General features: G+C 37.8%; 2 protein-coding genes and 1 long non-coding RNA gene across 11 annotated transcripts in view; 2 read left to right on the top strand and 1 right to left on the bottom strand.

Moving 5' to 3' along the window:
* LOC134224973 (uncharacterized) overlaps positions 1–12,507 on the top strand; it is an 89,269-nt gene extending 76,762 nt beyond the window's left edge. The window contains exon 2 of the long non-coding RNA XR_009983126.1: positions 12,434–12,507. This is a non-coding gene — a long non-coding RNA (uncharacterized LOC134224973). The remainder of the gene's footprint in view (positions 1–12,433) is intronic.
* The window catches only part of LOC134223873 (flotillin-2), a 619,172-nt gene that overhangs the window by 396,532 nt on the left and 199,424 nt on the right, over positions 1–23,216 (top strand). The gene's annotated exons all lie outside the window — the stretch shown is intronic.
* The window catches only part of LOC134220213 (glucose dehydrogenase [FAD, quinone]), a 59,576-nt gene continuing 54,815 nt past the window's right edge, over positions 18,456–23,216 (bottom strand). The window contains exons 3-4 of the mRNA XM_062699209.1: positions 20,217–20,467; positions 18,456–20,145 (exon numbers count right to left, since the gene is read on the bottom strand). Coding sequence (XP_062555193.1) covers positions 18,782–20,145; positions 20,217–20,467 — 1,615 coding nt within the window. The 3' untranslated portion in view covers positions 18,456–18,781. The remainder of the gene's footprint in view (positions 20,146–20,216; positions 20,468–23,216) is intronic.

Below are 23,216 nucleotides of genomic sequence, written 5' to 3'. Positions count from 1 at the left end.
ATCCCTATTTTTTTTCATGATGACATTTTGAAGTGTGTGTAAAACGATCGTCATATTTTGGGTAGTTCGATTTACGTGTGTATCGATCCTTTCGGACGCGAGTTGGCGCCACATGTGGTGTCGCCAAAATTTCGTGAGAGTGAATCATATTGTTAATATAGTATATTTGATATGATGATATTTCACCTGCAAATATAAATTATTAAATGCTACTTCCCTGTCATAATTTGACAAGAATAATTTCCATCAAGTTTGTTTTGACGTAGGACTTACGTCTTTCTTTACTATACTGGGTGTCATTTAGATTTTTGGAAATCGAGAGCGTTACGCTGGAAGGGAAGATTTCGAACGTTACTACCGCCTTTATCATTCGATGGAATTTTAAGATTTATATATCAATCGACTCGGACACTCTCCAGCAATTTGCCTATTCCATTGAAACTTAAAATTATTAATGATAAGCTATTGAAAATATCAATTCTTGTCAAAGCCAGCAAAAATTTCATATATAACCAATCCCGTGCATTCCTAACAGGGACATCAAAATTCGGTATGTTACGGGCTTTCGGGTCCACCGCAAGATTTTCTTTGTGTATTGGTAGTCTAATGTTGCATGAAGAAGAAGAAACAGAAAAGATGATATTCGAAAAAAATTGCACGAAGGAGCATTCGTAAAAAAATTTGAAGCTCTTTTTAAAAATTCTAGGAGCAATTTAATTAAAAACGGTTAGCAGTACGGGGTCGGAAATTTCTGATATTGTATAATAATCACATCATTTCGGTTAAAAATTTTATTTAGTGATATTGCACTTCATACACAGTATAAGATATTTCCGACCCCGCACTGATAACCGCTTTTAATTAAATTGCTTCTAGAATTTTTAAAAAGAGTTTCAAAATTTTCTACGTATGCTTCCTCGAGCAAATTTTTTCGAATATCATCTTTATGCTTCTTCTTCTTCATGCAACGTTTGTTTGCCAATAAAAGAAGCAGTGCCTGTCGTGTGCGAGTCATTACATTTTGTGACAGCAGCGCGTACTGGCGTGCTTTTTGCTCGCGCATTTTTCGTTTCGTTTGTTTGTTCGCTGTGTTTACCTACACAGCATGCAGTCGCCAGCGGTAGAACTGCCGGTGGGTGGGTCTGCGAATATGCATGAAAGTAGAGGGCGGCTTTGTTTTTATTCTGTGCTTGATGATGCTTGGATGCAGTGGTATCGGTTGCGATGGATGCGATCGCCCATCGCATCGCTCGGAGTTCACGGCTAGAGGCCGATGACGGTTGAGGCAGCGATGGCAGCAGTGGTGGATGAAGAAGAATAAAATTAGCACAGAGAGATTTGGTCTGCTTATCCACGGAAAGTGATTGGTTTCATAATCCATACCACATGATACCGGGATGGGTGCAAGTCATGGCATATGACCATATGTTAAGTTGTGCTTGGTACCAAACGACACGTACATTAAAACAATGTTATACATACTACAACAGTTCTGATTCCCCAGCAAAAAAAATCAACTTCACTGATGAAAAAAAAACTTGATTAAAATAATTACTTTCATTCATTCGCAGAAGGCATTAGCAATTAATAACGCACAATCAGCAATAGTGATAATATCCATTTTAGATTGAAAAATTTGTAAATGTTTTAAAAAAAGTCCGCAAAAAAATAATCCAGAAGAATATGTAAATAAACATTATTTTACACTTTGGTTTTCGTTTTCTGGGAAATTATATTATTAAACTTGACTTAGACTAGAAGAAAACATTAAATTATTTTTCTTTGACGTATTAGCAGTACCTCTTCGATTTTAGTAGGGTTACTTCTTCTTGACTTGTTTCTTATTGTTGTGATTTTTTCCAGCAGTAAGCACGCATGTTAGCAGAAAGAAGCAACGAAATTGCTGCCTTATTTTTTTGCTTGGGAAACGGGACAGTTCCCCTAAAATAGCACATTTTGCCCAAGTCTGAAAATTTTATTAATAGAATTTTTAAGCTTTGAATACTATCGTCAATAAGAAATCTATAAATGCCCCACATTTGCTAGAGTAAATAAGGGCTTAATAGTTAGAAACAAAGCTTTGTTATACATACTACAAAAAATCACAAAATATAATGTATTTAATTATTAGTTTTATTTCCAGAAGTTTTGAATAAACAAATAGCTAATAATTCTACACAGCATGGAAGCTGTTGTTTCCAATATCAATACCTATAATCAAACTCCATAAATCCAAATATTAAATGTAAATACGTAGCGTCTTTCAAGTCCTACGTCTACTCGCGGTTATGTTAGAAACATTACCCATTGCTCGTTTTTTAGATTGCGGCAGTTTAGTTTGAAAATACCATAGAAGGAGTTTCGTGTTAAATCTGCACACAGAGAGTAAAAAGATACAATTAAAGTTAGTTTCATTTAATTTATTTCGCCTTTATATCCGAATGCGCAAATCTTGGGCTTAACTTCAGCTACGGAGTTGGCTTTTCAGTCTTGACAAAATCAAAACACTGTTATTTAATCTTGTCCAACGTTCCGGTCCATTTGGGACCTTCCTCAGGGACTCAATTCTTACAGGTTTATCCTCAACTGTGGTTCTACTGAACCATTTATTGTCACGAGGTCAGGATTTTTCCACATAAACGAGAACGGTTCGAGCACCGCGTTTATGGTAAAACCCTTTCCGTTTATCGTTCGTTGGAATTCAGTTCCTGGCACAAGATCGATCACCATTGCATCAGAAAGCATAAAAGTAATAAATTTCATTGCTATTGACACAATAGAGTAATTCTCGCTGAGACCGGGCCACTATTTGCACGAGGTCTTTGGAATGCCTAAATTTATGTTCATTCGAAAGCTTTCAACGAGTTTATTAGGGATCCGAGTTTAGTTTTTCAGAGAGATGTACCCTTCGTTAGTTATAGACGAAATCACTTTTATGGACCCCTCGATTTTTGTCAATTCTTGACTCACCAAAACTGTCATAACTCCAGCATTTCTCATCCGTTCTTAGAGATCAGCATATCGTTGGAAAGAGGAAGAGTATATTCTCAATTTGCAACAATAAAAGTAGGGCAGCCATATTGGATTTGACTACCATCTTAGATTTATTTTTTAAAACTATTTTTCCGCTAGGTTTGCGATTTTGAATATCAATTTACAAAATTATTTTTAAGGCCCATCTGACAAAAGAACATTATTTTTATGGTGAATATGAAACTACGACATCAGTTCATTGATTTTATACACTATTCTACGTCAGATATATTTTGAAAATGAAGAGCATATCCACAACAGTAATTTATTTGGAAGACTCAAAACTTTTGAGCATAACGGAGCCGTATTTAAGATATAGTATTAAATAATTCAAGCATTTTGGTATTAGTGATTATAAAGGTAAACGAGAGTTACTTTTGATTATTCTGTACTTATTTTCCTCAACATGTCAGCTATGAAAAATATGAGAATAGTTAAAGCGTTTTTTAGTTTCGCTTGCTTGTTTGTATTGGTATAAAAAATGAAGAAGCAGAAATTGTACCTTTTCCATAGTTGAAGTATTTATTTGCTGGGAGATGAAACACGCACTGTCTGATTCATTGAGCTCAAATTATATAGTTTTAATTTTAAGTTGAGTAACACGAGAAAACAAACAATCTAACACGTAAGATTTTTTTTACTCTACAAATATTATAACTTGGCAAAGCTGGAAAACCATTTTTATTATTACAAATAAACACTAGTTATGGAAATGAAAGATTTTTTGCTACTTGATTTGTTTATACCAGTACAAATAACCACGACCTCTTTGGGCTTACTTTTCAATCATCAATACCAGACTTTTTGGATTATTTAATACATTAACTTGAATACGGCTCTGTTATGCTCAAAACTTGTGAGCCCATCAAATAAAATACTATTGTAGATATGCTCTTCATTTTCAAAACATATTTTGCATAGAATAGTGTATGAAATCAAGGAACTGACGTCGTAGTATCATATTAACCATAAAAATAATGTTTATTCGTCAGATGGGTCTTGAAACATAATTTGGTAAATCATACATTCCTTTTGACCGAAAGAACATACACCTGAGATTTTTGGACACAAAGCTCAATATAAGCTAAACTTTCCATCGATGTAGTGATATTCAAAATCGGTGGTTGCAATCCTAGCGGAAAAATTCATTTTTCATTTATTTAGTTAACATCTAAACAGATAACACTGAATCAACAATTTGACGCCACAATGCACGGTTCGAGGCCGCATCTCTCCATCTTCGGATACGCCCCACGCTCGCCAAGTCGTTTTGCACCTGGTCTGCCTTTCTCGCTCGCTGCGCTCCACGCCGTCTCGTACCTGCCGGATCGGAAGCGAACACCATCTTTGCAGGGTTGCTGTCCGGCATTCTTGCAACATGTCCTGCCCATCGTACCCTTCCGGATTTAGCTACCTTCTGGATACTGGGTTCGCCGTAGAGTTGGGCGAGCTCATGGTTCATTCTTCCCCGCCACACACCGTCTTCTTGCACACCGCCAAAGAAGGTCCTAAGCACCCGTCTCTCGAATACTCCGAGTGCTCTAGGTCGTACCGCGGCGGTCGTCGGTACCGAACATTGTTGATGACGGATAGTTTTGGGCGCAGTTTCACCATCGCCAGATAGTGGTCAGAGTCGATGTTAGCGCCACGATATGTACTGACGTCGATAATGTCGGAGAAGTGCCGTCCATCAATCAGAACGTGGTCGATTTGTGATTCTGTCTGCAGTGGTGATCTCCAGGTGTACCGATGCGGGAGGCTGTGTTGGAAGTAGGTGCTGCGAATGGCCATATTCTTGGAGGCGGCGAAATCAATTAGTCATAGGCCGTTTTCGTTCGTCAGCCGGTGAGCGCTGAACTTTCCAATAGTCGGTCTAAACTCCTCCTCTTGGCCAACCTGAGCGTTAAAATCTCCTATGATGATTTTGACGTCGTGGCTTGGGCAGCTGTCGTACTCACGTTCCAGCTGCGCGTAGAATGCGTCCTTATCATCATCAGTGCTTCCGGAGCCGATCCTGACATGGAGAACAGACGCTCAATAAGATTTGCACCTCCGGAGAGGAGCAAACCCCCCCTTCCCTGTCAGCATACGACCATAGTTCCCACCGGGGTTGGTTACCCGATCTTCCCTAAGGTTGCTCGTATCCCGGCCAGCACCGCGGGGAGGTAGGGATAGGAGTTGCTTGGTAAGAGGCTAAGGACCGCGAGATGGGGTCTATTTTATTCCTTCAGGTACGCGAAGTACCAATGGTACGCTTTACCCAGCATTTGCCGTGCCAGCGGAAAAATAGTTTTAACAAATAAATCCAAGATGGTAGCCAAATCCAATATGGCTGCCCCATTTTTATTATTGCAAATTGAGGATACATTCTTTCTTCTTCCAATGATATGCTGATCTCTAAGATCGGTTGAGAAATGTTGGAGTTATGACAGTTTTGGTGAGTCAAGAATTGACAAAAAACGAGGGGTCCATAAAAGTGATTTCGTCTATAACTAACGAGGGGTCCATCTTTCTGAGAAAAAAATAACTCGGATCGCTAATAAACTCGCCGAAAGCTTTCGATTGAACATAAATTTAGGCATTTTCAAAGACCTCGTGCAGTGGCCCGGTCTCAGCGAGAATTACTCAATAAATCTTGATTTTTCCAGCCATAACGCTCCCACTTCATAGTTTTTCATTTTGAGTGTTTTTTTCGAGGTGCCGACAACCGACCACCTCTTTCGAAATGGCATAAAATCAACGCTTAACAAAATTGTTAATAAAAATGTTCCAATAGATGAAATTCTATTATTATTATCGTCTTAATTAAAGAGGTTTTCAGCCATTGGCTGGCTGAATTCTGTAGATGAAATAAAAGAAATCTCTCCATCAGTTATTAGCTTATGCCTATTGGCTTCTATTGGTATGCAAATATCGCCACATTGTGCAATATGACGAAAGTTATGGACCAAAAACAAAAGGGTGCCGACAACCGACCACCTTCCCCTATCTATTGTATTTGCCTCACAAGATACATACATACTAATACAATGGTGGGCATATAAAAACTTTCAACTAACAACTGTGGAAATGCTAATAAGAGCACTGTTGTTGATAATAAGTTGAAAACCAAACCAAGTTCCAGTTGAAATGTAGAGCAAATGAAGAAGAAGACTCGATTTAAGTAAGAAACATTGAAGACGACCTTATTTTTCAAGGTTAAGGTTATTCGGGAAGATACAATTGAGTAATGGTTTTGAATGAATTTCTACTAATTCGGCTTACAAGCCAGACGAATCACTTATTTGTGACCTTTAACTAAAAGACGTTAATTCCATCAGTTAACATATTCACGCAGTGGGCTTTAGCACTTTTGGAAATATTATGCTAGTCGTTCACACCTCTATAAACTATTAGGTGCACTGATTTAACAATCCTTCGCCTTGTTCGTTTGATGGCACTGTACTAGTTGCTGTTAATTAATTTGTCCAATTAGTGCAAATGGTCTTATTTGTCGAATTTGTTTATTTTTAATTTCAGTTAGTCCGATTGTTAAATTTATGAAAATCAATTTGTCAAGCTTGTTTCATTCGATTGATTAATGCTTATTTATTGAATTTAATATATATATATATATATATATATATATATATATATATATATATATTCTCCTGATTTTAGTTTACTTTGACTAAGTTGTCTTTTTTTACTCCATATTTTCCAATTTATCTTATTCGTCTATTCCATTGAATTTGATTTGTTTTCCATATTTCTCATATACGCCCAATAAAGTAACTGAGTCAATTAACTTTTTCCTTCATTTTTTTTAACTCGATGGATTAAAATCTGTCAAAAAGAAATCTCATATTTTTGGAGCCTTCTTCTATTTACTTTATATCCTTCTATGAAATACATTGTCTCCTCTTAAGCTTCATTATGGTGATTATACAACAAAGCCAGAAATCGGCCATCTTGGGAACCACGTGCTTTTTAAAGTAGGGGAAGAGGTGGTAAAATGAACAGTTGGCTATATTTATATTAAAACACTATTTAGGCGTATGTTAACCATGCACACGTTTTCTTTGAAATAAAATAAGGTACCTAAGCTAATATTTTGGTTTTGTGACCGAACGAATAGCTATTACTATCCAGAATATCAAACGAGGCCGTAAAAATTGGGCCTGATGTAATTTTCAACTATTTTTCCGCAAGCTTTAATTCTTAATAAGTTCATCATAACATTGGTTCAAACCTGTACAAACTACAGCGGCAAATAGGACAACCTTCACAAAGATGTTGCACGGGTAAATAGTAAAATTATTGGTTTGTATCGTTATACGAAGAGTTTTTTTATCACATGGCATGTATGCGGGTAAAATGAACACTTGTATCAAACTTATAGAAATTTATGATAAAAGTTGTGCAATTGTGAAGCGGAAGTATAAGAAACAAATCATATCATATAACCAAGATAAAACTTTGAATATGGTAATTTAATTTTAAAATAAATGATGTTTTAAAACTTTTTTTCTTCTTTTTATTATATTGATGATTAAGAGCTTTTCAAAAGATATACCAGATTTTTCAAAACGTTCTCGTAATCTCAATTAGTTGTATATACAGTGCTAGAGTTAAAAAAAGATAATTAAATGTTTCAAAAGGGTTTTAGAAGCGATGTTCATTTTACCACAAGGCAGTGTTCATTTTACCCGCCCTATTTTTGAACATGCGAAATTTCGATGTTTTTTATTTCGAAGAAAAACTATATAAAACAATGTTTATTAGCGAAAAAAATGTTCAGTGCAATAAGAATATGAGTTAAATTGTTGAGCCAAGTGGTTAAACTGGCAAATTATCCTTGTTTTATAATTGAATTCAACGCGTTTCCTTAACGTGTTCATTTTACCACCTGTTCCCCTAATTATTCAAAAACTAGTTTATTTGTGGACGCAGTAGCGCCAGTGGCAAGTGTTTTTTTTTAATATGAACGGTTCTAGTGTTATTCACCTTGTAAAAAAGAATTGAAGTGTCAAATATTTTATTTTTTTTGTGAGAATTTCCCCGCGTGCTGCGTCTGGTTGGCTAGTCACCGGACAGACAAGCAGGGCTATTATATATACTAACAGGTTTGGGCTTTTAGAAATAGGGGTAGAAAATTATGTGGTGAATATGAAATTCACTACGGGTTTAATTGTATAATCATCTTAACCATTCCGACCCAAAGTGTCTTTTGTAATGCAGAGAGTTAAGGTAAGGTTTTTCGAGACTGCTATTTATCATCGCTTTGGACGCGGTTATACGAAGAGCAGGGATTAAAACAATTGCAACTTGATCAATTGCGACTTAATCAAAAATTTGCACCGAAATATCATTTAAATATCAAGATATGTATGGATAAGAACTAATGGCACATGCTATTGATCACTTCTTACAAATAGCATAACTTGATATCACAAGGATATTTAAATGCAAAATATTAATATTGTCGTCTGATCTTTTATCTCTTATATCAAGCAAGTCCATAACTTATTTTGCTATCTAATCAACATTTGATATTATTGAGCTATTTTTGTCTACTTGGGTACTTGGATTCGCTGACGACATTTATATTATGACAAGTAACTTTGAGAAAATGGAGGAAGCCTACACCAGGCTGAAAAGGGAAGTTATGCCTATGCGGATCGGACTAGTCATCAACACATCAAAGACTAAGTACATGATGGGAAGATGCTCAATAAAGGACAACGTTAGCTGCCTACCACAAGTTTGTAGCGGTGGTGACGAAATCGAGGTGGTTGAGGAATTCATGTATTTGAGCTTACTAGAGACCTCCGAAAAAGATACCACCTTAATAATTCGGAGACGCATCGAGATATCGTATATACTTTGGACTCCGCAAGACGCTCCGGTTCGAAGCCGTACCAAATTGACTTTCTACAAAACGCTCATTAAACGTGCTCGTGCAGGACCAACGCGCACTTGAAAGGAGAGGAAAGTGTTGCGTATTATTTATGGCGTGGTGCAGATGGCAGAAGGTATATGGAGGAGGCTAGAACAACGAGTTGCATTAGCTGCTGGGACCATGCATCATCCATCGTTCACACAGCGAAAATCGGACAACTGCGGTGGGTCGGGCTCGTAGGCAGAATGTCAGACAAAGATATGACGGGCACAAGAAGGCGAAGTGCGCCGCGAGAAAGGTGGATCGATCAGGTGAAATACGATTAGCGTAGACTATGTGGCCAACTCCCGTGCGCCTTAGTGTGAATAAATAAATAAAATAATATCTCGGTAAATCTGAAGTTCATTTTTAAATGCATAAATCTGCAATACAACAAAAAAGATGAAAAATTGGCGTTCGCTTATTCATGCAACCTGCTTTTTGAAATTTGTGCCTCTACGTCACTTCCTTCCCAGCTCTAGTTAAATTCCTCTAGCCGTAACGCAATTAAATCACAGGTTGATACCTTCATATCAACATTATAACAAACGTTGATATAATTATCCTGTAATAAAATCTACTTTCAAGGTAATCACGTAGGTAAAGGTAATCATGTGGGCAAGGCCTACATCACATATAAAAATCTGGTATGCAACAACGACAGATTTCCATCCATAATGTAGGCAATAAACTTTGTCCTAGCTGTTAATATCGAAAATAGATTCTAGTTATACTGGAGGTGTTTATCACTACTTTTGACAATATCTACAAAAAATGTAGACGATTATTTTGTGTAAATATACATAACTAGGTACTGTTGTTATAATTTTGATATGAAATAAAACTGGCACAATTTTATCGAATTATCTAATTATAACACATGTTGTTTTGAATAACAACCATTGATAGAATTATTACGCATTGCTGATCGGGTAAGAGGAATAATCCCTATGCTTTTGTAATGTTTGTCTCAGATTGAGAACAAGGTGGTACACCCACCTTGATTTTCCATAGCAAGCTGCATAGAGGTGTCAACAGAAACATGAGTATTACTACACCCAACCGGTGATTGTTAGATTTTCTAACAATTCTGTATAAGAACCTACCAAAACCTGTATAAGAACTGTGTGTATGCGAAAATGCTAGATTATTGTACAAATATTATATGAGACCTTGCTATGCTACAGAGCAATAAATTTTCGAAACTCATCAAAAAAGTCAATTTTAATTGATTTAGTATCTAGTTTAATTGAAAGTTGTATTTATTTGCGTGCTCCACATATCTGCATAAAACTAGGAACATTTGAAATCATAAAATATTTTTATATGCTGTACTACATAATTTTCATTTCAAATGTTCTGAGCTTAGTTTAATTTTCTATATTTTTTACATCGTTGATTATGATTTCAACGTCGGAATCGTTTGATCAATCGATGTAATTTATCTTAAGCTCGTAATGATTTTACTCTACACTACTGGGCCTGCAAATCAAAGATCGTCCATGCAACTTTTCCTTTATTATCGTCGTGCACTTGACGCCGCAGGTAAATCCACTTCCGTGCATTTTCCCACAGTTATGTGCCATGTTTCGATCAATCCTCTGCTTCTATTTGCAATTGCAATTGCCATAGTGCCACTCCATTAGTATTTTTTTATTTCCACTACGCGCTGTTTAACTTCCACTTATAAACACACTAAAATCGACAGCAAGTGTAGTGTGCTTTACAAGTATTTACTACATAGCCACACGCCACTATCCTAAAGCTTGAAATGAGTTATGGTGTTAATAATAGCTCTATTAAATACAGTAGCTAAGAGCTTAAAGCCTGTGGACTTATTGAGTTGAAAGAAATTGACTGAAACGTTTAAACTATAAAAGATGGTTATTAAATATTCGTTTATCATATCTTGTTTCCACTTTCTTTTTTTAGGTAAACTTATAGACGAACCTCAGAGTTATTATCATTGAATAAAAATGTAGGAGATCATAGTAGTAGATGGCATCCGGAAATTTGCGCACGATATTTTTCGCGTCTTTTAAATTGGATTTGGCTGATTGCAGAGTGATGTCTTGTCAACTAGGGATCCTATATTAAGAGACGGGCAAATACTTTTCCAGAAGATTTAGCAATGCTCTTACTTTCGTAAACAAACGCTGCCAGCACTTACCGCCAAGGGACTGAAGAGAAGGCTAATACGCCTACCCACCATTTATTCAATATGGCGTACAATGTTTTTGTTTTATTCATGATAACAAAACTTCGGAAGTGTCGACGAGCTTTATTTCGACATAAAGAAGTCATACAAAAACAAAAGGCTCGATGTATCTGCAAGTTTTCGCAAGGAGAAGTTAATTGTCGATAATTAGCACTAACTGCGTACGAACCAATCACCCAAAATGAGCGCTGAATTCGGGTATACTACCCAGAAACTGGGTACCAAAAACGATGTTGGGTAGCGTGCCATTATACTGCAAATGACAGGCGTTTCACCCTCCTGCTTACTGCAGCATCACATGTTGGAGCTTGAACATGGCTTTGCATTTTATGACACTTTTCGATTATTTTGTCTATGCTCCAATAGCGCCATTTAACCAAAAAAAAATGCAATACAAATGAACAAAATACAATGCATAAACTAGACTACTTCTACTTGCGAAAGTCAAACAATTTATTTTGTAAAATCTTTTTCATTACAATCGCAATACCTTGCAGTCTGCAACAATAACAATTTTTCATTGGGCTCAGATTTTGATAGTTCTCAATGCTCGATTGGCACAAAATTGCCGCTTTCGCATATCTCTGAATGTAGGACTGTCAATATACATATGTTTCGGTTAATACAATTTAATCGGGGTTCAGCCAAACCACGCCATGCGGCTTTCTGACTGACTTGTGATATTTTGAAAAATTGATTTGTGATGTTTGTAAAAGGAAAACAGAAATCCCCAGTTATAAAATTGTGAGATATTCCATACGATTTTTATGCCGCGCTTATATCATTTTTTTATTTACCTAGATAAAGTTTGCATTCAGAAATATGTTGTTCGGAATAGATACATCACGTTTTTTAAATGGATATTATCTATAGGATACATAGAAATTTTCATGGAACATTACGAAAGATTTTTTATTCCTTATTATGGAGGCTTCCAAGTAGAAATACATCTTTCCTTTCGTACGAATACCAACTTTGTTTTACATAATATAATAAATAAAAAATAAAAAAAATAAATCTAAAAAAATCATAATAAATCGATTTATCTACATCACAAAAAAATATTTGAAAGTTTAATTGACTTCATACAATTTCACTGTGATTTTGTGCCATGTTTATAGTTACGCTTTATTAAAATTCGAAGATCAAAATATCAACATTTTCTGTTCGTTGATAAACAAGAAACTGTTTACTTCAACAATAAAGACACACAAAAAATAAGCTCCATAAAATAATTTATTATTTCATGTTTTCTCTTACAGGTAACCTTCGGTGGCATCGCGGCATAGATAAATTGAATCTCAGGTTTGATGAAAAATAAATGTATTCGAGTGCTGATGCGTGTAATTTTCTATGGCTCTAATCCGCTCATGGTAACATAATCTTAATTTTACAATACATTCCAAAACTGTTGACTAATTGATAGATGGGTGCATATTTTGTATAAAGGAATTTTAACCGTTTTGTATGATTTTCGAATTTTGCAATACTGATTTGATTATGGTTTACTGAAATTTACTATTCTATCGACACTGGAAGCACGCTGATATGCACCCTTTAAATCACATACTCAGAATTAATTTCTGCCAATCGGTACATTATGGGACATCATGAAGGTTGGGAAAAACTTACTGTCTGAATGAACTAACCCATGAAATACAAAGCAATGAATAGAAACTTGATATGTTTCTAATTTTTGTGATTTTTTCAGCAATGAGCAAGAAGCGATGAATATACGATGAATATACTTATGTTCAGTGAGATGGAAAACGGAACAGTTCCCCTACAGCACGAATTTCGTCGCTTCTTTTTGCTAACATCACGCATAATCATTCACCGTTTTTCGTACAGTTACAAATATAACATGAACTCGACTCGAACCCCATTAACACTAAGTTCTTCGAACCATACATTTTATGATAAAACAATCACCTTGACTTTAATCAATGAGGTTGGCGGTCTACGAACCAAAATCAAAATAATATTGATAAAATCTTCCGTGGCGTTCCTTAGCCGTACGGTAAGATGCTGAAGGTTGTTGGGTTCGGTTCCCGGTCAGGTCTAGGAAGCTTTCAGGTTGGAAAATTTCTCGACTTTCCTGACCATAAAAGTATCATCGTGTTAGCCTCATGATATACGAATGCAAAAAAGGTAACTTGGCTTAGGAATCTCACTGTTAATAACTGTAAAAGTGCTGAATGAACACAAAGCGGCAAGGTGGCAATATCCCAGAAGATGAAGAAGAAGAAGATTAGTAAAATCTTTACTCCAAAAATGTATGAAGAAAATCGTTTTTTCGTACGGTCAACATTCTTAACAACCTGTTGCTTATACGAGTCACTATGGTCAAAACGTTATCAAACTACAATACGATTATGGTTCAGAATATCATTATTATTATGGTACAACTTGGACTGTAAACCATTCCAATAATGATTCAGCTATCGCTTGGATTTATGTGAGATGCGTACTCACTGCTGAAAATAAATTTTAAAAATTAGAAACAAGGTACGAGACGAGCCAGCCTCGGGCTGAAAGTCTCGATAATAAAGAAAAAAACCCAGATTAATCCACCTACAGTGAGATTTTGACCCTTCCTTAGTTATAAGGAATTTTATTCCAGACTCCAGTATTTAAAACGAGATAAAACTACTCAGCTTCCCACGGCGATTTACCGTGAACGTGACAAAATAATTGCCTACCCAAAGGCGGATGTCTTGGATTGAGTGACAACTTAACGAATGATAACGTACTGTACTTCATGCTGCCTATCTATAAGGCGCTCGTCGGATTGAATAACTATTGTGACATGGTTAGCAACTATCGTAACGCTGGTTGCATATATTGTACTCGTAATTTCCAGAGACCTCGATATTATTATTAATCCAGAACTAACTAAATCAGTCATTGATCTGAGCGAAACTCAATAGCGTTCAATAATAACATATATTTCACCTTATGGATGCCTAATTTGGTAAAACTAAACTTGTTCAATACCTTAAAAATGAGCGAGATTTTTATGGTAGTAAATTTCAGAATTTGCACACATACGCACACATACATGCATACAAGTGATCTATTAGTGTCTCAAAACATGCTCACATTTGCTATCTAGCTTCTACTGAAGAAATTTTTGAAATCCCTTTCAATTTTTACGTTTTTGCTTTTCTGAGAAGATTTTTTTGTACATGCTTCTATATGTTCCTCAATAAAAATCATTTGTTTCTTTGAAACAAATCAGAAAAATAGGCATAATTCCATATCATATCATTTGTTATAATTATATTTTCAATGTCAAAGTGAATTTGTTTTAAATACCATGCATTTTATTTAATAATTAACGAGATTTCTTGATAGATTAATACGTAACACACCTGCGTAACGCATACAAAGTGAAATTATAGACACTTCCGAAGGAAGGGTCAAAAATGTAATTTGTCACATACATAAATGCAAAAAAGGTAACTTGGCTTAGGAATCTCACTGTTAATAACTGTAAAAGTGCTGAATGAACACAAAGCGGCAAGGTGGCAATATCCCAGAAGATGAAGAAGAAGAAGATTAGTAAAATCTTTACTCCAAAAATGTATGAAGAAAATCGTTTTTTCGTACGGTCAACATTCTTAACAACCTGTTGCTTATACGAGTCACTATGGTCAAAACGTTATCAAACTACAATACGATTATGGTTCAGAATATCATTATTATTATGGTACAACTTGGACTGTAAACCATTCCAATAATGATTCAGCTATCGCTTGGATTTATGTGAGATGCGTACTCACTGCTGAAAATAAATTTTAAAAATTAGAAACAAGGTACGAGACGAGCCAGCCTCGGGCTGAAAGTCTCGATAATAAAGAAAAAAAATGTAATTTGTCACATACATAAATGTAATAAATTAGTAAGTGAACAGTGACTATAATAACAGTACCGTCAAGTGTCAAAATTGGAACATAATATTCTGTCCCATACAAATGCGCGTTCCAAATGAGCAGGAGACCAGTCAAAAGAAAAGAGTATCTCCTTATGCCGAAATATTGTCTCAGACCTAACTGAAAGAAACCGCTTGTATACGATTGCAAGCTTTCTTTCCCACTTCGTTAGGTTAGCTTTTTGACGAAGAAGCCAAGAAAAAGACGGTGTAACACAAAGTACGAAGCACTTGATGCTTGCGGGATTGAAATACCGTCATCGTGCGATCTACTGTTTGCTTATATTTTGGCGTTAATCTTCGTTGGTTAGTCAGACGCATCGATGATCGAATCGGAACTATAAACTTGTTACACAGTTGAATGACATTTACCTGAAACATTTTTGTCAAAATAAATCATTCCTCCTACATTAAATAAATTTTCAGCAGCTGAACACTGTTTGTAAAAATTTAAAGGTTGCGCTCATGTACATTCGCACACATTGCATTTCATCAACTTTTTAGTTAGTTTATTTTCCGCCACAAGCTGCTGTCAAAACAAAATCAAATGGAGTTGTTTTCAACCTAAAACCGTGCATTTGAACTTGTCAGTTAGATCTTAATTTTTGCCTGGAAAAATCATACGATGATTCGTGTAAACTACCACCATTAACGATTAGAATTTCTTTTCATGTCTAATAAGGCTTTGTGCTTTTCTTACGTTTTAGGGCTGATGTTCAAGAGGGTGTTTTTTACCGAACGTTCAATCGCTTAAAGTTCGGAAAAAATTACTGAATACTGTGAAATAATCCTCGTGTGCTTAAATCATTATGTAATGCTTATTCTATGGCTCTTCTATTTTTTTATCTGTTTAATAAAATAATGGATTCCTCGTTTCAAGTCTGTTTTAACCTGACTTAGTTAAATCCATCTTAGATGTAATGGTAGTAGTAGAGCGTAACGGTGTAAATCTGGTCATATTGTCAAGATCGGCTAAACACTGAAACTGACAATATAACGTCCTTGTCCCCAATCCCAAGGTGTCAAGCGAACCGTGCCCAGGGGATGTAAAGCCTGTAAATTTCGGACACCCATCATCCAATGCGATTTAAAAAAAAATCACAAATCACTGAGAACGCCAATTTGCATGACAGCTGAATCTCTCCGCTTTATGTGATACTTTTTGCATATTTTCATTCTTGTCCAAATTGATAAATTGGCTATGATCAATTGGAAATTATCTCAGTGTCCGAAATTTAACGTGGACAGGCTTTATGACCTGGGTGAATCCATCCAACATGTCTTTAAGGACAAGACTTCCGGAATCCAAAACAAAATGCACTCGCGTTTTCAAGGACATTAAAAAAGATGCCACTCACAACTGGCATTTTTATTATTCCAAGCTTACTGCGACGCAGGGACGCAGCAAAGCTGGAATAATAAAAATGACACTTGTGCGTGGCTTCCGTTCTTAATAGGGTGCCCTTGAAAACGCGAGTGCATTCAGTTTTGGATTCGGAAGGCTTGTCCTCAATAGAGCCTGGTGAGGTTCCATTGACGTGGGCTGATATGGCGACAGGGTTGCTGCGGGTTATACCCACTAGGGTGGTTCACAAAAATCGATTTTGCTCCACAATGCTCATTTGATTCTGTATCATGTTCTGAGTGTCCTCCGAAAATTTGAGCTCATTTGAATTAAAACTGATCTAGCACAAGCCGTTTCAAGTTTACATGCAAATTGGTATGGGGAAATTTATTATTTCCATTATACTGATTATGGCGCTTCCTCATTAAGCGCAGGTTAAAAGAAAACCTACATAGCTAAAAGGAATACTCAAGAGCTTTCACTCAGCGAAAACCACATCTTAATTAATCGTTCCAATAATTAGTCCACTCCTTCCATACGTTCACTACTGCCCGCGTCACATATGAATCTTCTTTGTGTTTATCAACATGCCATCTCTGCCACTATTGGCTTGCCTACTTGAGTAAAGAATTGGTAACGTAACGTTCTTCGGCAGCTTACGTTCCAGACATGAACCACCATGAGGCGTGAATTCTAAGTCCACACAATTAATATATGGGTAATTGTGTGGACTCTTAGATTCATTTTAAACTGGTCCGACATATTGCTTCTTGTTTCTTTTCCATAGCCTATCTGTAGGAGTGTACACCACCGGACACTACCAATCCCAACACAGACTCAGTATCTTCAACAAGGAACTAGGAATATTTTCAATAAGCTTCAAAAGTGCTTGATCATTATCACAATATCGACTGCCTTAGTTTAAAAACAAAAAGACGGTTCCGCCAACCTCACGCCGGTGGGAAGCTCCGTTCCCGTCATGTCCACGTTGGTAGTTTACAGATTCGCTGTCACCTTTGATAGTAACAGGAATTCTATTATCCGAAAAGCGTGCAATTCGTGACTTGATCGTCCGATTACGCTCACCGTTTTTCTTGCACCTTTAAGTGTACTGGCATTAATCGCCTGTTATAAAATTACACTTGGATCCAGAATCCAGGAGAGCCCTAGCTGGAACTCAAACTCCATCTTTGTCTTTTACTAGAACTATGGCCGTTGCAATAAATACCGACGATGTACGATTGGCATCCGACAACACCTTGGTCTCCCCGGTCAAGTACCCTTTGAGGTAGTGAAGCTTTTCTAACTCTGATAAGTCCACCTTCTTATATATTAGCGATATATACAGATCACGAGAACTCAACTATTAGAATGCATCATCAGCAATTTTTTTAACGAATTTATCATGGGCCATTATCTATCTGAATTCATTCTTGCAAAAAAAAAACCTTTTTTACGATAGGCTACATATCGTGAGTGTATACAGAGATGATAAGTAAGTTTTTTTTTTATTTTTCTCTGGATTCAATCCCTGACCTCTGCACTTGCTAGGAGTTCATGCGGAATTTGATATTTGTCTTGGTTATCTGCTTATTAATGTGCTAGGGAGGCCGTTAATAGTACAATTAGATTAATTGACAAAGTGTAAACATCCACATACTTTCTATTCTAAATCTATCAGCTACGGTTCCAACTGTCAAAGTAAAGGAATAGGACATATAGGTTAGACCAGACATTCTTCATTATTTTAATCAATAAAATAAACTCCCTTGCATATATAGTGGAGCTACTGTACCAATAGTGGTGGATCCTGATAGAAATCAATCAAAATCCACTGTGGGATCCATGGTTAATCTGAAGGAACAGTATATTTTTTATTGATGCAGCAGTCGTTTATTCGAATCTCTTAGAAAATGTTGATGTGATATGATCACGGTGTTGAACCGGTCATTAGCCTTAATTAATGTTAACAAACGAAGAGGGATGTCATCAAAATTGATACCACACCATTATTTGGCTTTTCTTATTTAAAATTGTTTTTCACCTCAATTCCTACCTAAGTCACTACATGTTACGTACATCTACTAACTTAAATAGTCAGTCATTTTAATTCGATTTTCTACTACTTTAAGCACTTCTGTGGCGAACAAGATTCTTCTATTTATCATCGATCGTTCGTTCGATATCGTGAGGATTATTTACAAAGATAGCTTTTGTCGAGCAAGCACTGGTAACTACTTTTACATGCCACAGAAAGGTAATCGATTCCATATTATTTCAGAATGAACAGTTTTGGCTTTGTCATATATCTATTGTTATATTAGCTAAATACTAGCTTTTTGTCGTTGCATTTGCACTAGGCTCAGTAGTGGTGGCATTTCCTTTCTGGTCGCGTTCTCGTTTTCCTCTCCTACTGTAGAACGCTCTTTGTAACCAGAGCTCCTTGATAAGATCAGCACCTTTCTCGCCGATCATAACGACTGGTGCATTAATGTTCCCACTTGTTATCCGTGGCATTATACTGGCATCAATTACACGCAACCCCTTGATTCCATGCACCCGTAGTTTGTTGTCTACCACTGCAAAAGGATCCTCTCGGGGACCCATTTTAGCTGTTCCCGACATGTGATAGATAGTCATGGTGTACTGTCGAATGGCGCAGTCCCAGTACTCATCGGTAAATTCGGGAAGGTGATTACAATTTGGTACTTGCTTGCTATGGAACCTAGCACCAAAGCGCTTCATGGCTTGTGTTTCCCCAAATGCGATAGCCGCTTTCACTCCTTCTCGGAGGACACCGACATCATCGGGGTGCGTCAGGTAGTTATGGTATAGCAGAGGATAGCGAAGCGCGTTCTTCGATTGCAATCGTATAAATCCTCGACTTTTGGGCCTCAACATCATTGGGAATACACCGAAAACATCTTGATTATTAATTTCACTAAACATGTGGTCATAGAATTCATCTTTTAATCCATGAGCTTTCTTAATTTGGTCACCACCATCGGACGGCGTTGATGCACTCGTCAACATGAATTCTATATCCGGCCAGTCATCAGATTGATTAGCATATTTTGTGTTGATGAAACCAACTGCTTCTAATCCAATGCTACTTGTTAGTGGACCATCTTCGGTAACTGCGTAGCGAATTGCAGAGTTAAGATTTACCAAACGATTCATAATCACCGAAATAGGTTGGTCGACGCGGAATACCAGGCCCCCGACTGCTATATGATCCTGGAGATTCTGCCCCACCCCTGGTAGCTCATGAATCACTGGTACTCCAACTTGTTCCAGATTTTCTCTAGGCCCAATTCCCGAAAGCATCATTATATGCGGGGTTCCAATCGATCCAGCAGACAGGATAACTTCTCTAGTAGCATACACTTCATGTCTATTTCCATCGCGGATAAATTCGACTCCCAATGCTCGCTTATTGTCTCGATCCATAATAACCTTCGTTACATGACAAAACAAGCCAACGTGTAAATTCTTCCGATTACGAACGGGTCTTAAAAATGCTTTGGACGAACTGCATCTCGTACCACGTCTCATGGTAAATTGGAAGAATGCAAATCCCGTTTGCTGTTCACCGTTCACATCCACGATGTCGTAGCCCATTTCTTCACCAGCTTGTAAAAATGATACACCCAATGGAGTCAAATATGGAACATCTTGGATCTGCATGAGACCACCTGAAAGGAAAGAAAACAAGCAATCAATCCAAAATACGAACACGCCAATAATCGGCTTCATTGTCACATACCCGTTGCATGTTGTCTCTTGTTGCGTGCCAAGTAGGGATTGCGCTGGTCTTCAGATTTTCTAAAATATGGCAATACTTCCTCATAACTCCAGCCGGGGTTTCCTAACGCGTGCCACAGGTCAAAGTCGCGTTTATTGCCGCGAATGTAGAGCATGGTGTTTAGCACCGACGAACCGCCCAAAACTTTTCCACGCGTCCAGCAGCACCGGTTCTCCTTCATCGCTTGACAGGCGGTTTTTTGCGGTTGGGTTCTGCAAATTGAGATGACGAATAAACAGAAATAAGTGATTGTGTAAATCCTTCATTTATGATAGTCAGCATATTACTTAAATTGATGTGTTAAAATTAGTTTCTATAGCGAGTTGAAAAAAAAATCAGCTCGAACGGTAGTACGAGGCAAAGTTGGATTAATATTATGAAAAATTAAATTCTATAAACGAATTACAAATTTTCTCCAACAAAAAAAATAGGGAAAACAAATCCGTTGTGATTAGTAGGGTCCGTGATGCTTCTGTCCGATTTGCTTTACATGTAATCTAGATTGCGCTTCAAAATCAATATTGCCGAAAAAAGCCGACTTGCCGAGTCAAGTATGAGACACTGAAGACGGCCTTACAGTTGAGGTGGAAATACGTAGCTGTAAAAATTACAACGTTGTGAAATTAAATTGAAGAATACTATACTCGTCTGACAGGTGATGACATTCCGCTAAAAGAACTTAATTATTTGCTTAAATACTATCTACTTTCCCAAACAGATCAATGATAATTAGGTATCGCTGAGCACCGATGGCAAATCGAAAACACGGACGTACAGTACATTTGACTCACATGTACTTCTACGTCTATTCATTTGTATATTTATGCGAATATGGATCTGCATTTTTTTCCCAGAGCCTCCGCCATCGCTTCCGGGGTAGAGATCTTCACGAACAGTGATCGGTCCATCGCCGTTGTATACACAGACTCAATTAACTGCATACCAGTATTCAGTAGCTTTACGAAATTCGCCTTCTGTGCTCAAGACGGTCGAGGACAACCCGCAGTAAACCAAAACTTAACGGTGTTAACCGTCTCACTCATTTCGATTATGAAATTTTGTTTTCAATAAAGCAGCACTAGCAGAATTTTAAATTCGTAGAAATAAATACAATAATCCCGTGAACATTCACACGTATTTTCTAAAAACTTCAAGTTCCCTTCAAGTATTTATTTATTTATTATCAGACTACGACCGAAGTGGCCTGTGCAGTGCATAAAAGTCTTCTCCTTTCGGCTCAGTCCAAGACTGCACGTCGCCAACCACATAGTCTGCGGAGAGTCCGCAAATCGTCTTCCACTTGATCGATCCACCTTGCTCGCTGTGCACCTCACCTTCTTGTTTCCGTCGGATCGTTGTCGAGAACCATTTTCACCGTACTACTGTCCGACATTCTGGCTACGTGCTCGGCCCACCGCAGTCTTCCGATTTTCGCGGCGTGAACGATGGATAGTTCTCCCAACAGCTGATGCAACGCGTGGTTCATTCGCCTTCTCCAAGTACCATCCACCATCTGCACCCCACCATAGATGGTACGCAGCACTTTCCTTCCGAGAACTCCCAGTGCGCGTTGTTTTTTCGTCCAGGTCTCGTGTCCGTTGAGAATTACCGGTTTAATAAGCGTTTAGTTGATAGTCAGTTTGGTACGGCGGCGAATGATCGGAGCGGCAGCGATGGGAGCGTTTTGCGGAGTCCGAAGTACGTACGATTTCCTGCCATGATTGGTCTTCGAATTTCTCCGCTATTATCGTTATCGGAGGTCACGAATTCTTCAACCATCTCGATTTCGTCACCACCAATACAATGTCGACGGGTGGCTTACGCTGTACTCTCTTGAGCCTCTTCCTATCATGTACTTCGTCTTCGACGTGTTGATGACTAGTCGAATCCGTTTAGCTTCGCTTTTCAGTCTGATGTAGGCTTTCTCCATCTTCTCAAAGTTACGTGCCATAATATCTATGTCGTCGGCGAAACTAAATAACTGGACGGACATGAAAATCGTACCACTCGTGTCAATCCCTTCCCTTTCGTATTACTCCCTCCAAAGCGATGTTGAATAGCGGGCACGGAAGACCATCACCTTGCCGTATCCTGCGCGTTTCGAGGGGACTCGAGAATACCCCTGAACCTCGAACTACGTACATCACCCGATCCATCGTTGCCTTCATCAACCGTATCAGTTGATCCGGGAATCCGTTTTCGTTCATTAGCTGCCATAGCTGGTCCCGATTGATTATATCATATGCGGCTTTGAAGTCGATAAATAGATGATATGCGGGCACGTTGTATTCGCGGCATTTCTGCAATACCTGACGTACGGCGAACACCTGGTCTGTGGTATTGCGTTTACCCATAAATCTCGCCTGGTTTTGTCCCACAAACTCTCTTGCAATTGGTGTCGACGGCATAAAGTTTGGAAGAGTACCTTGTAGGTGATTGCGCGGTAGTTGCTACAATCCAGCTTATCGCCCTTTGTGTTGATGGAACACACGACACCTTCCGTCGACTCATGCGGCAGAACCTCATCCTTCCAAACGTTGATAATTACCCAGTGCAGCGCTGTAGCCAGTGCCTCACCACCATATTTAAACTGCTCTCCCGGTAGTTGGTCAACTGTGGGAGCTTTGTTGTTTTTCAACCGGCCAATCTCCTCCTGGATTTCCTGGAGATTCGGAGCCGAAAGTCGTATGTTCTGCGTGCCTGCTCCCAGGTTCATTACCATACCGCCACCGTTGTCTGCCACATTGCCATTCAGGTGCTCTTCGTAGCGTGTTGTACACAATCGAGAGATTTGAGTGCAGACATACTGCAACGAGGTAATGATCGGATTTAATATTCGCACTGCGGCACGTACGTGATTTCGGAGAAGAATTTACCGTCGATTGTAACGTGGTCGATTTGGTTTTCCGTTTTATGATCAGGTGATTTCCACATTTCCTACTTGCCTGTCTGAGCGTTCAT

This window comes from Armigeres subalbatus, chromosome 3, assembly GCF_024139115.2.
Source record: "Armigeres subalbatus isolate Guangzhou_Male chromosome 3, GZ_Asu_2, whole genome shotgun sequence".
NCBI classification, from domain to species: Eukaryota; Metazoa; Arthropoda; class Insecta; order Diptera; family Culicidae; genus Armigeres; species Armigeres subalbatus.
This window is presented reverse-complemented; position numbering and strand designations above follow the sequence as displayed.